This window comes from Nerophis lumbriciformis, linkage group LG01 (assembly GCF_033978685.3).
Source record: "Nerophis lumbriciformis linkage group LG01, RoL_Nlum_v2.1, whole genome shotgun sequence".
Lineage (NCBI taxonomy): Eukaryota > Metazoa > Chordata > Actinopteri > Syngnathiformes > Syngnathidae > Nerophis > Nerophis lumbriciformis.
Genome location: NC_084548.2, coordinates 75,890,596 through 75,906,120, shown reverse-complemented (window position 1 = coordinate 75,906,120; position 15,525 = coordinate 75,890,596). Strand labels below are relative to the sequence as shown.

Below are 15,525 nucleotides of genomic sequence, written 5' to 3'. Positions count from 1 at the left end.
CACAAACTCTCTTCCAACTGTTTGGTAAACGAGGTCAACGCTATTTACGACCCGCTGCCCTCTTGAAGTTGCTGTGGTCAGGAGACGGGAGGGGTTATCCATTTGTCCTCCAACACCTGCCCCAGCTGGATCCAGGAAGAGCCCAAGCCCGAGAAATCCTCTTCTTGGACTTCAATGAGACCGAAAACAATGACTGTTTTACATACTTCCTATTTCTAATGAGACATGTGTTGGTGCGTGAACATTGAACATCTGAATAAAAGAGGAGACGAAAACCTTCTTGGTCAGAGCGTGGTGCAGGACTGTACAGAGAGTGCAGTGGCCATGTCTCTCCTCAATATTGAGTCCAAATTGAATTCTGTCTCTGTTTGATTCCTTGCCTTTTGTCTTGTTTAATAGATGTCCTCAGTGTTTGAACGTGACAATTATGTTTTGAGCAATGACAGTTTGAAAGAAAAAGAAAAAACAGCTTTGTTTTATTAGTCAACATTGCAACTTTTTCTAAATGACATTTAACCTTTAAGCTTTTTTATTTCACTTTTGGGAAGCGCTACAGGTGCATTAAAACCAAAACAAACAGGCTAAAGAACAGCTTCTTCCCCAAGGCCATAACCATCCTGAACGGACTGCCCCATTGTCCCTCATAACTGCCTTCTCTTCGGTGCAATAACCCATTCCACCAACCACCCTGTTTTTGTTTTTTGTTTTTTCATGTATATATTCATTTTTTCTAGCATGCACACATCGCACTGTATGGAATGGCCTCAATCTCGTTACCTTGCGTAATGACAATAAAGCTGATTCTGATTCTGATTCTTCTTCTTATGTTTTTGTTTATTTGAATAGTATTTTTAGAATGTGCCGTGGGCCTTTAAAACATTAGCTGTGGGCCGCACACCCTAACCCTAACCCTAACCCTAACCCTAACCCTAACCCTATGGAATGGCCTCAATCTCGTTACCTTGCGTAATGACAATAAAGCTGATTCTGATTCTGATTCTTCTTCTTATGTTTTTGTTTATTTGAATAGTATTTTTAGAATGTGCCGTGGGCCTTTAAAACATTAGCTGTGGGCCGCACACCCTAACCCTAACCCTAACCCTAACCCTAACCCTAACCCTATGGAATGGCCTCAATCTCGTTACCTTGCGTAATGACAATAAAGCTGATTCTGATTCTGATTCTTCTTCTTATGTTTTTGTTTATTTGAATAGTATTTTTAGAATGTGCCGTGGGCCTTTAAAACATTAGCTGTGGGCCGCACACCCTAACCCTAACCCTAACCCTAACCCTAACCCTAACCCTATGGAATGGCCTCAATCTCGTTACCTTGCGTAATGACAATAAAGCTGATTCTGATTCTGATTCTTCTTCTTATGTTTTTGTTTATTTGAATAGTATTTTTAGAATGTGCCGTGGGCCTTTAAAACATTAGCTGTGGGCCGCACACCCTAACCCTAACCCTAACCCTAACCCTAACCCTAACCCTATGGAATGGCCTCAATCTCGTTACCTTGCGTAATGACAATAAAGCTGATTCTGATTCTGATTCTTCTTCTTATGTTTTTGTTTATTTGAATAGTATTTTTAGAATGTGCCGTGGGCCTTTAAAACATTAGCTGTGGGCCGCACACCCTAACCCTAACCCTAACCCTAACCCTAACCCTAACCCTATGGAATGGCCTCAATCTCGTTACCTTGCGTAATGACAATAAAGCTGATTCTGATTCTGATTCTTCTTCTTATGTTTTTGTTTATTTGAATAGTATTTTTAGAATGTGCCGTGGGCCTTTAAAACATTAGCTGTGGGCCGCACACCCTAACCCTAACCCTAACCCTAACCCTAACCCTAACCCTATGGAATGGCCTCAATCTCGTTACCTTGCGTAATGACAATAAAGCTGATTCTGATTCTGATTCTTCTTCTTATGTTTTTGTTTATTTGAATAGTATTTTTAGAATGTGCCGTGGGCCTTTAAAACATTAGCTGTGGGCCGCACACCCTAACCCTAACCCTAACCCTAACCCTAACCCTAACCCTATGGAATGGCCTCAATCTCGTTACCTTGCGTAATGACAATAAAGCTGATTCTGATTCTGATTCTTCTTCTTATGTTTTTGTTTATTTGAATAGTATTTTTAGAATGTGCCGTGGGCCTTTAAAACATTAGCTGTGGGCCGCACACCCTAACCCTAACCCTAACCCTAACCCTAACCCTAACCCTAACCCTAACCCTATGGAATGGCCTCAATCTCGTTACCTTGCGTAATGACAATAAAGCTGATTCTGATTCTGATTCTTCTTCTTATGTTTTTGTTTATTTGAATAGTATTTTTAGAATGTGCCGTGGGCCTTTAAAACATTAGCTGTGGGCCGCACACCCTAACCCTAACCCTAACCCTAACCCTAACCCTAACCCTAACCCTATGGAATGGCCTCAATCTCGTTAACTTATGACAATAAAGCTGATTCTGATTCTGATTCTTCTTCTTATGTTTTTGTTTATTTGAATAGTATTTTTAGAATGTGCCGTGGGCCTTTAAAACATTAGCTGTGGGCCGCACACCCTAACCCTAACCCTAACCCTAACCCTAACCCTAACCCTATGGAATGGCCTCAATCTCGTTACCTTGCGTAATGACAATAAAGCTGATTCTGATTCTGATTCTTCTTCTTATGTTTTTGTTTATTTGAATAGTATTTTTAGAATGTGCCGTGGGCCTTTAAAACATTAGCTGTGGGCCGCACACCCTAACCCTAACCCTAACCCTAACCCTAACCCTAACCCTAACCCTATGGAATGGCCTCAATCTCGTTACCTTGCGTAATGACAATAAAGCTGATTCTGATTCTGATTCTTCTTCTTATGTTTTTGTTTATTTGAATAGTATTTTTAGAATGTGCCGTGGGCCTTTAAAACATTAGCTGTGGGCCGCACACCCTAACCCTAACCCTAACCCTAACCCTAACCCTAACCCTAACCCTAACCCTATGGAATGGCCTCAATCTCGTTAACTTATGACAATAAAGCTGATTCTGATTCTGATTCTTCTTCTTATGTTTTTGTTTATTTGAATAGTATTTTTAGAATGTGCCGTGGGCCTTTAAAACATTAGCTGTGGGCCGCACACCCTAACCCTAACCCTAACCCTAACCCTAACCCTAACCCTATGGAATGGCCTCAATCTCGTTACCTTGCGTAATGACAATAAAGCTGATTCTGATTCTGATTCTTCTTCTTATGTTTTTGTTTATTTGAATAGTATTTTTAGAATGTGCCGTGGGCCTTTAAAACATTAGCTGTGGGCCGCACACCCTAACCCTAACCCTAACCCTAACCCTAACCCTATGGAATGGCCTCAATCTCGTTACCTTGCGTAATGACAATAAAGCTGATTCTGATTCTGATTCTTCTTCTTATGTTTTTGTTTATTTGAATAGTATTTTTAGAATGTGCCGTGGGCCTTTAAAACATTAGCTGTGGGCCGCACACCCTAACCCTAACCCTAACCCTAACCCTAACCCTATGGAATGGCCTCAATCTCGTTACCTTGCGTAATGACAATAAAGCTGATTCTGATTCTGATTCTTCTTCTTATGTTTTTGTTTATTTGAATAGTATTTTTAGAATGTGCCGTGGGCCTTTAAAACATTAGCTGTGGGCCGCACACCCTAACCCTAACCCTAACCCTAACCCTAACCCTATGGAATGGCCTCAATCTCGTTACCTTGCGTAATGACAATAAAGCTGATTCTGATTCTGATTCTTCTTCTTATGTTTTTGTTTATTTGAATAGTATTTTTAGAATGTGCCGTGGGCCTTTAAAACATTAGCTGTGGGCCGCACACCCTAACCCTAACCCTAACCCTAACCCTAACCCTATGGAATGGCCTCAATCTCGTTACCTTGCGTAATGACAATAAAGCTGATTCTGATTCTGATTCTTCTTCTTATGTTTTTGTTTATTTGAATAGTATTTTTAGAATGTGCCGTGGGCCTTTAAAACATTAGCTGTGGGCCGCACACCCTAACCCTAACCCTAACCCTAACCCTAACCCTATGGAATGGCCTCAATCTCGTTACCTTGCGTAATGACAATAAAGCTGATTCTGATTCTGATTCTTCTTCTTATGTTTTTGTTTATTTGAATAGTATTTTTAGAATGTGCCGTGGGCCTTTAAAACATTAGCTGTGGGCCGCACACCCTAACCCTAACCCTAACCCTAACCCTAACCCTATGGAATGGCCTCAATCTCGTTACCTTGCGTAATGACAATAAAGCTGATTCTGATTCTTCTTCTTATGTTTTTGTTTATTTGAATAGTATTTTTAGAATGTGCCGTGGGCCTTTAAAACATTAGCTGTGGGCCGCACACCCTAACCCTAACCCTAACCCTAACCCTAACCCTATGGAATGGCCTCAATCTCGTTACCTTGCGTAATGACAATAAAGCTGATTCTGATTCTGATTCTTCTTCTTATGTTTTTGTTTATTTGAATAGTATTTTTAGAATGTGCCGTGGGCCTTTAAAACATTAGCTGTGGGCCGCACACCCTAACCCTAACCCTAACCCTAACCCTAACCCTAACCCTATGGAATGGCCTCAATCTCGTTACCTTGCGTAATGACAATAAAGCTGATTCTGATTCTGATTCTTCTTCTTATGTTTTTGTTTATTTGAATAGTATTTTTAGAATGTGCCGTGGGCCTTTAAAACATTAGCTGTGGGCCGCACACCCTAACCCTAACCCTAACCCTAACCCTAACCCTATGGAATGGCCTCAATCTCGTTACCTTGCGTAATGACAATAAAGCTGATTCTGATTCTGATTCTTCTTCTTATGTTTTTGTTTATTTGAATAGTATTTTTAGAATGTGCCGTGGGCCTTTAAAACATTAGCTGTGGGCCGCACACCCTAACCCTAACCCTAACCCTAACCCTAACCCTATGGAATGGCCTCAATCTCGTTACCTTGCGTAATGACAATAAAGCTGATTCTGATTCTGATTCTTCTTCTTATGTTTTTGTTTATTTGAATAGTATTTTTAGAATGTGCCGTGGGCCTTTAAAACATTAGCTGTGGGCCGCACACCCTAACCCTAACCCTAACCCTAACCCTAACCCTAACCCTATGGAATGGCCTCAATCTCGTTACCTTGCGTAATGACAATAAAGCTGATTCTGATTCTGATTCTTCTTCTTATGTTTTTGTTTATTTGAATAGTATTTTTAGAATGTGCCGTGGGCCTTTAAAACATTAGCTGTGGGCCGCACACCCTAACCCTAACCCTAACCCTAACCCTATGGAATGGCCTCAATCTCGTTACCTTGCGTAATGACAATAAAGCTGATTCTGATTCTGATTCTTCTTCTTATGTTTTTGTTTATTTGAATAGTATTTTTAGAATGTGCCGTGGGCCTTTAAAACATTAGCTGTGGGCCGCACACCCTAACCCTAACCCTAACCCTAACCCTATGGAATGGCCTCAATCTCGTTACCTTGCGTAATGACAATAAAGCTGATTCTGATTCTGATTCTTCTTCTTATGTTTTTGTTTATTTGAATAGTATTTTTAGAATGTGCCGTGGGCCTTTAAAACATTAGCTGTGGGCCGCACACCCTAACCCTAACCCTAACCCTAACCCTAACCCTAACCCTATGGAATGGCCTCAATCTCGTTACCTTGCGTAATGACAATAAAGCTGATTCTGATTCTGATTCTTCTTCTTATGTTTTTGTTTATTTGAATAGTATTTTTAGAATGTGCCGTGGGCCTTTAAAACATTAGCTGTGGGCCGCACACCCTAACCCTAACCCTAACCCTAACCCTAACCCTAACCCTAACCCTATGGAATGGCCTCAATCTCGTTACCTTGCGTAATGACAATAAAGCTGATTCTGATTCTGATTCTTCTTCTTATGTTTTTGTTTATTTGAATAGTATTTTTAGAATGTGCCGTGGGCCTTTAAAACATTAGCTGTGGGCCGCACACCCTAACCCTAACCCTAACCCTAACCCTAACCCTAACCCTAACCCTAACCCTATGGAATGGCCTCAATCTCGTTACCTTGCGTAATGACAATAAAGCTGATTCTGATTCTGATTCTTCTTCTTATGTTTTTGTTTATTTGAATAGTATTTTTAGAATGTGCCGTGGGCCTTTAAAACATTAGCTGTGGGCCGCACACCCTAACCCTAACCCTAACCCTAACCCTAACCCTAACCCTATGGAATGGCCTCAATCTCGTTACCTTGCGTAATGACAATAAAGCTGATTCTGATTCTGATTCTTCTTCTTATGTTTTTGTTTATTTGAATAGTATTTTTAGAATGTGCCGTGGGCCTTTAAAACATTAGCTGTGGGCCGCACACCCTAACCCTAACCCTAACCCTAACCCTAACCCTAACCCTATGGAATGGCCTCAATCTCGTTACCTTGCGTAATGACAATAAAGCTGATTCTGATTCTGATTCTTCTTCTTATGTTTTTGTTTATTTGAATAGTATTTTTAGAATGTGCCGTGGGCCTTTAAAACATTAGCTGTGGGCCGCACACCCTAACCCTAACCCTAACCCTAACCCTAACCCTAACCCTATGGAATGGCCTCAATCTCGTTACCTTGCGTAATGACAATAAAGCTGATTCTGATTCTGATTCTTCTTCTTATGTTTTTGTTTATTTGAATAGTATTTTTAGAATGTGCCGTGGGCCTTTAAAACATTAGCTGTGGGCCGCACACCCTAACCCTAACCCTAACCCTAACCCTAACCCTAACCCTATGGAATGGCCTCAATCTCGTTACCTTGCGTAATGACAATAAAGCTGATTCTGATTCTGATTCTTCTTCTTATGTTTTTGTTTATTTGAATAGTATTTTTAGAATGTGCCGTGGGCCTTTAAAACATTAGCTGTGGGCCGCACACCCTAACCCTAACCCTAACCCTAACCCTAACCCTAACCCTATGGAATGGCCTCAATCTCGTTACCTTGCGTAATGACAATAAAGCTGATTCTGATTCTGATTCTTCTTCTTATGTTTTTGTTTATTTGAATAGTATTTTTAGAATGTGCCGTGGGCCTTTAAAACATTAGCTGTGGGCCGCACACCCTAACCCTAACCCTAACCCTAACCCTAACCCTAACCCTAACCCTAACCCTATGGAATGGCCTCAATCTCGTTACCTTGCGTAATGACAATAAAGCTGATTCTGATTCTGATTCTTCTTCTTATGTTTTTGTTTATTGGAATAGTATTTTTAGAATGTGCCGTGGGCCTTTAAAACATTAGCTGTGGGCCGCACACCCTAACCCTAACCCTAACCCTAACCCTAACCCTAACCCTAACCCTATGGAATGGCCTCAATCTCGTTACCTTGCGTAATGACAATAAAGCTGATTCTGATTCTGATTCTTCTTCTTATGTTTTTGTTTATTTGAATAGTATTTTTAGAATGTGCCGTGGGCCTTTAAAACATTAGCTGTGGGCCGCACACCCTAACCCTAACCCTAACCCTAACCCTAACCCTAACCCTAACCCTAACCCTATGGAATGGCCTCAATCTCGTTACCTTGCGTAATGACAATAAAGCTGATTCTGATTCTGATTCTTCTTCTTATGTTTTTGTTTATTTGAATAGTATTTTTAGAATGTGCCGTGGGCCTTTAAAACATTAGCTGTGGGCCGCACACCCTAACCCTAACCCTAACCCTAACCCTAACCCTAACCCTAACCCTATGGAATGGCCTCAATCTCGTTACCTTGCGTAATGACAATAAAGCTGATTCTGATTCTGATTCTTCTTCTTATGTTTTTGTTTATTTGAATAGTATTTTTAGAATGTGCCGTGGGCCTTTAAAACATTAGCTGTGGGCCGCACACCCTAACCCTAACCCTAACCCCTAACCCTAACCCTAACCCTAACCCTAACCCTAACCCTACCCTAACCCTAACCCTAACCCTAACCCTACCCTAACCCTAACCCCTAACCCTAACCCTAACCCTAACCCTAACCCTAACCCTAACCCTACCCTAACCCTAACCCTAACCCTAACCCTAACCCTAACCCTACCCTAACCCTAACCCCTAACCCTAACCCTAACCCTAACCCTAACCCTAACCCTAACCCTACCCTAACCCTAACCCTAACCCTAACCCTAACCCTAACCCTAACCCCTGCTATAGATAATAACAAATTAAATGTGATAAATCTATGGATAAAAAGCAGTTTATCATAACTCTCTCTCTCTCTCTGTCTCTGCCCCTCCCTCACCAATGCTGCTGCTTGTTTTGTTTTCAACCCCTTCTTAACCCTGAACGTACATTGAAAATACACGCAACCCTAACTCAAAATGCCGGACATTTGAGGCGTTTAAGAAACTCCGCCCTGACAGCTACGCAAAAGAGGACATGTCCGGTGAAAAGAGGACGCATGGTCGGTCTATCCTAGCCCGTTAGCTGCTAGCATGCCGTGTGTTGTGCCTCGGTGTGCATTGTTTACACAACGTGCGTTACGCTACTTAATATGTCCGTGTGGAAACTCGTTCGGGACACCTCCGAACTGAACCGGAACCCCCGTACCAAAACGGTTCAATACAAATACACGTACCGTTACACCCCTAGTATAAAGCTTTTATGATGGTCACAGTTTGACACTGGAACAGACATTGACACTGGAGGGTCCACTGTACGTGTTGTGACAGGTCAGATAGAACCAGAAGAAGATGTGTGCTGACCTGTTGTGTGTTTATTGGACCTTCCAACATGTCTTCCATGGGCGCTGACCCTCGCTGGGCCAACTCCCTCCCCTCCGCATCCTCCGTCTGCCCTGGTTCTGCTGGCGGCACCAGAACCTCCTCCTCTCCATCATCCAAGTGCGGCAGGAAGGGTTCTCGGTCAGGTTCCTCCTCCGGTTGTGAAGCCGAATGTTCTGACGCAGGAGAACCTTCGGCGACGAGCACGCGAGCCGGGACAAAGTCCAGGCTCCTGGCGGCGTGCTCCTGGCGGCTGAAGTTGAAGGTGTAGCGCCTCGTCCGGTCCTGTCCTCCTGGAGGCGTCTCAGCCGGTTTGAAGTTGGCGGCCGCTTGGACCCTGGGGGGAGCCAGGACGTGGCAGGGAGAGAGGAAGTGGCTCCAGTCAGCAAAATAAAAGACTTGGTTGCACATGATGTCAGCACTACTTACTTTGCAATCAGCTCTTTGGACATCTGAAAGGTGGAGAGAAATGTGATGTAAGATTGCAATAAAAGTTGTACTACTTAGGTATAAAACACTAAAGGGTCTATCTTGCTGATTGTATTGTACCATATGTCCCGGCAAGAAATCTGCCTTCAAACAACTCCGGCTTATTAGTGATTCCCAGAGCGCCGAAAAAAGTTTAGAGCGTTTTCTATTGGGGCTCCAGTACTATGGAATGTTCTAGCAGTAACAGTTAGAGATGCTACCTCAGTAGAAGCATTTAAGTCCCATCTTAAAACTCATTTGTATACTCTAGCCTTTAAATAGACCCCCCTTTTAGACCAGTTGATCTGCCGTTTCTTGGTGACCACAGATGATTCGCTAGCTGTCCAAAGTTGGGACCCGGGGTGGACCACTCATCTGTGCATCGGTTGGGACGTCTCTGTGCTGCTGACCTGTCTCTACTCAAGATGATCTCCTGCTGGCCCCACTATGGACTGGACTCTCACTATTATGTTAGATCCACTATGGACTGGACTCTCACTATTATGTTAGATCCACTATGGACTGGACTCTCACTATTATGTTGGATCCACTATGGACTGGACTCTCACACTATTATGTTAGATCCACTATGGACTGGACTCTCACTATTATGTTAGATGCACTATGGACTGGACTCTCACTATTATGTTAGATCCACTATGGACTGGACTCTCACTATTATGTTAGATCCACTATGGACTGGACTCTCACTATTATGTTAGATCCACTATGGACTGGACTCTCACTATTATGTTGGATGCACTATGGACTGGACTCTCACTATTATGTTAGATCCACTATGGACTGGACTCTCACACTATTATGTTAGATCCACTATGGACTGGACTCTCACTATTATGTTAGATGCACTATGGACTGGACTCTCACTATTATGTTAGATCCACTATGGACTGGACTCTCACTATTATGTTAGATCCACTATGGACTGGACTCTCACTATTATGTTAGATCCACTATGGACTGGACTCTCTCACTATTATGTTAGATCCACTATGGACTGGACTCTCACTATTATGTTAGATCCACTATGGACTGGACTCTCACTATTATGTTAGATCCACTATGGACTGGACTCTCACACTATTAAGTTAGATCCACTATGGACTGGACTCACACTATTATGTAAGATCCACTATGGACTGGACTCTCACACTATTATGTTAGATCCACTATGGACTGGACTCTCACACTATTATGTTAGATCCACTATGGACTGGACTCTCACACTATTATGTTAGATCCACTATGGACTGGACTCTCACACTATTATGTTAGATCCACTATGGACTGGACTCTCACTATTATGTTAGATCCACTATGGACTGGACTCTCACTATTATGTTAGATCCACTATGGACTGGACTCTCACACTATTATGTTAGATCCACTATGGACTGGACTCTCACTATTATGTTAGATGCACTATGGACTGGACTCTCACTATTATGTTGGATCCACTATGGACTGGACTCTCACTATTATGTTAGATCCACTATGGACTGGACTCTCACACTATTATGTTAGATCCACTATGGACTGGACTCTCACTATTATGTTAGATCCACTATGGACTGGACTCTCACACTATTATGTTAGATCCACTATGGACTGGACTCTCACTATTATGTTAGATCCACTATGGACTGGACTCTCACACTATTATGTTAGATCCACTATGGACTGGACTCTCACACTATTATGTTAGATCCACTATGGACTGGACTCTCACACTATTATGTTTGATCCACTATGGACTGGACTCTCACTATTATGTTAGATCCACTATGGACTGGACTCTCACACTATTATGTTAGATCCACTATGGACTGGACTCTCATTATAATGTTAGATCCACTATGGACTGGACTCTCACACTATTATGTTAGATCCACTATGGACTGGACTCTCACACTATTATGTTAGATCCACTATGGACTGGACTCTCATTATAATGTTAGATCCACTATGGACTGGACTCTCACACTATTATGTTAGATCCACTATGGACTGGACTCTCACACTATTATGTTAGATCCACTATGGACTGGACTCTCATTATAATGTTAGATCCACTATGGACTGGACTCTCACACTATTATGTTAGATCCACTATGGACTGGACTCTCACTATTATGTTAGATCCACTATGGACTGGACTCTCATTATAATGTTAGATCCACTATGGACTGGACTCTCACACTATTATGTTAGATCCACTATGGACTGGACTCTCACTATTATGTTAGATCCACTATGGACTGGACTCTCACACTATTATGTTAGATCCACTATGGACTGGACTCTCATTATAATGTTAGATCCACTATGGACTGGACTCTCACACTATTATGTTAGATCCACTATGGACTGGACTCTCACTATTATGTTAGATCCACTATGGACTGGACTCTCACACTATTATGTTAGATCCACTATGGACTGGACTCTCACTATTATGTTAGATCCACTATGGACTGGACTCTCACACTATTATGTTAGATCCACTATGGACTGGACTCTCACTATTATGTTAGATCCACTATGGACTGGACTCTCACTATTATGTTAGATCCACTATGGACTGGACTCTCACACTATTATGTTAGATCCACTATGGACTGGACTCTCACACTATTATGTTAGATCCACTATGGACTGGACTCTCACTATTATGTTAGATCCACTATGGACTGGACTCTCACACTATTATGTTAGATCCACTATGGACTGGACTCTCATTATAATGTTAGATCCACTATGGACTGGACTCTCACACTATTATGTTAGATCCACTATGGACTGGACTCTCACACTATTATGTTAGATCCACTATGGACTGGACTCTCATTATAATGTTAGATCCACTATGGACTGGACTCTCACACTATTATGTTAGATCCACTATGGACTGGACTCTCACACTATTATGTTAGATCCACTATGGACTGGACTCTCATTATAATGTTAGATCCACTATGGACTGGACTCTCACACTATTATGTTAGATCCACTATGGACTGGACTCTCACTATTATGTTAGATCCACTATGGACTGGACTCTCATTATAATGTTAGATCCACTATGGACTGGACTCTCACACTATTATGTTAGATCCACTATGGACTGGACTCTCACTATTATGTTAGATCCACTATGGACTGGACTCTCACACTATTATGTTAGATCCACTATGGACTGGACTCTCATTATAATGTTAGATCCACTATGGACTGGACTCTCACACTATTATGTTAGATCCACTATGGACTGGACTCTCACTATTATGTTAGATCCACTATGGACTGGACTCTCTCACTATTATGTTAGATCCACTATGGACTGGACTCTCTCACTATTATGTTAGATCCACTATGGACTGGACTCTCTCACTATTATGTTAGATCCACTATGGACTGGACTCTCACTATTATGTTAGATCCACTATGGACTGGACACCAGCAGAGACCGGGACCTGACCTGGACAAAGGCGGCCATGTCGGGATCCTCCATGCTGCTCCTGACCGTCTCCACCAGCTTCCTGTTGGCCTCAATGCTGTCGCCGTAGCAACATGCCAGCAGCTGGGCGTGGCCTGTCTTCTCCTCCTCCTCAGAGCTGATTCGCTCCGTCATCGCCTTCACAGTGATGACAATTTCAATCAAATTTAAATAAATCAATTTAAATTAAATGCCCTCATTATTTTTAGTAATAGTACTAGGACCAATATTATTATTTTTTTCTATCATTAAATTATTATTACCAACTACTATATTTAATAATTGTTATTGTCATCGTAGTAACATGGAAGTCATTATGATTATTTTTGTTATCAATATTATTATAATACTAATTATATTTGAGTCAGAATTACTAATATTATTAGTAGTAGTTGCAGTAGTAATTGTACTGTTATGATAATATTAATTATTATATTACTATGATAGTATATTTAATAATAATGTGTATTATATCACTATTGTACTTGTATTCTTATATTTAAAAAATAATTTGCAGTAGTAGTTGGACTGTCATAAATATGATCATTTTGGTTATTATTAAACTATCATATTATCATCATTATATTACATTTAATAATTTGTACTAGTAGTAGCAGTTGTAGTGGTAGTTGTACTATCATTGTTATGATCTTTTTATTATCATTATGTTAGATAATAACAATTACAATGATTGGAACTGAGAGTTGTAGTAGCAGTAGTAGATATACTATCATTATTAATATGATCATTTTGTTACTATCATCATAATAAAGTAATAATCATTATATTGGTGTTCCTAAATTCATATTTTAATATTTAATGAAAATTATTAGTAATGATTAGTATTTACATTATTAATAGAAAATAAATAGTAATAGTTATTATTATACAAAATAACTTTATAACTATATAATAAATAATAATAATAATTCCAATTGTATTATTCCTATATTAATAATTGAATATTTAATGAAAACTATTAGTAATATGATTAATATTTACATTATTAATAGAAAATAAATAGTAATAAAGTTAATATTATTATATGAAATAATTTTATAATTATATAATCAATAATAATAATAATAATGATAACGATTCTTATTTTATTATTCCTATATGAATAATTTAATATTTAATGACAATTATTAGTAAAATTATTAATATTGACATTATTAATAGAAAATAAATATAAAGTATTATTATAGAAAATAACTTTATAATTACATAATCAATAACAATAATAATAACGATTCCTATTTTATTATATATATTATATATTTAATGAAACGTATTAATATTTACATTATTAATATAAAATAAATAGTAATAAAGTTATTATTATTATACAAAATAACTTCATAATTATATAATCAATAATAATAATAATTCATATTTTATTAATCCCATATTAATAATTTAATGAAAATGATTAGTAATATGATTAATATTTTCATTATTAATAGTAAATAAATAGTAATAAAGTTATTATTATACAAAAAACTTCATAATTATATAATCAATAACAATAATAACGATTCCAATTTTATTATTCGCATATTAATAATTTAATATTTTATGACAATTATTAATATTTACAGCCCTGTGATGAGGTGGTGACTTGTGCAGGGTGCACCCCGCCTTCCGCCCGATTGTAGCTGAGATAGGCTCCAGCGCCCCCCCGCGACCCCGAAGGGATTAAGCGGTATAAAATGGATGGATGGATTAATATTTACATCATTAATATAAAATAAATAGTAATAAAGTTATTATTATTATACTAAATAACTTTATACATATATAATCAATAATAATAATTCCTATTTTATTATTCCCATAATAATAATTGAATGAAAAGGTTTAGTAATATGATTAATATTTACATTATTAATAGTAAATAAATAGTAATAAAGTTATTATTATACAAAATAACTTCATAATTATATCATCAATAATAATAATAATTATGTAGTTATTAATGTAGTGTAATAATGCTCATTGTCATTTCTGTATTATTATTTATTTTCGCTAACTGCTTCTTTGCTAGAAGTATCCTACACTTCTCTTTTGTAAAGTAAATCTGAACAGCCGACAGGACAAGAAAAAAATAAAATAAATAATAATAATAGTTTATATTATTATTTATTTGTTCATTTTTGCATCATTTTTTACCTTGCGTCGTTCGTCCAGGATTGAAAACATTCGGCTGAACTTGTCACACACGTTCTGTTTGTGAGTCTTGGCGCTCTCCTGTAGAACACACACACGCACACGCACACACACACGTACGCACGCACGCACGCACACACACACAATTAGGCTCCTCCCACTGTGGAATACCCCTCTAACATTGTGAAAAGTGTCCTGATTGCTTCCACAGCAGCAGCATGGTCATGTGACTTGCCTCCAAGCTCCTGCAGGTGTCGTCCAGCTGGTCAATCAAGGCTTGCACTTTGTGGTTGACCTCCAGCAGGGCAGACACGCCTTCCCTCAGCTCCTCCTTAGGATGCAACAATACACCTGTCTTCATCTAGGTCAGGGGTCGGCAACCTTTACCACTCAAAGAGCCATTTTGACCCGTTTCCACAAATGAAAGAAAACAATGGGAGCCACAAAACTCTTAGTCGTCATCGGTTACGTAAATACGTCGACGTCGTTTTTATGCTTCGACGCGTCGCATATTTACGTCACACTGCCGTCATGGCGGAGCGCAAAGCAGATGATGCGAGCGGTGCGAGCGAGGGGAAAAAAGCACGCCAAAAGTCGTCAAAAGTGTGGGAGT

At 39.5% G+C, this 15,525-nt stretch overlaps 1 protein-coding gene across 5 annotated transcripts in view; it reads right to left on the bottom strand.

Moving 5' to 3' along the window:
* The window catches only part of trim101 (tripartite motif containing 101), a 69,021-nt gene that overhangs the window by 26,414 nt on the left and 27,082 nt on the right, over positions 1 to 15,525 (bottom strand). For all 5 annotated transcript variants that reach the window (XM_061925935.2, XM_061925949.2, XM_061925965.2 and 2 more), the window contains 5 exons: positions 15,148 to 15,243; positions 14,916 to 14,993; positions 12,726 to 12,881; positions 9,188 to 9,210; positions 8,741 to 9,095 (listed from right to left, as the gene is read on the bottom strand). In XM_061925935.2, coding sequence (XP_061781919.1) covers positions 8,741 to 9,095; positions 9,188 to 9,210; positions 12,726 to 12,881; positions 14,916 to 14,993; positions 15,148 to 15,243 — 708 coding nt within the window. The remainder of the gene's footprint in view (positions 1 to 8,740; positions 9,096 to 9,187; positions 9,211 to 12,725; positions 12,882 to 14,915; positions 14,994 to 15,147; positions 15,244 to 15,525) is intronic.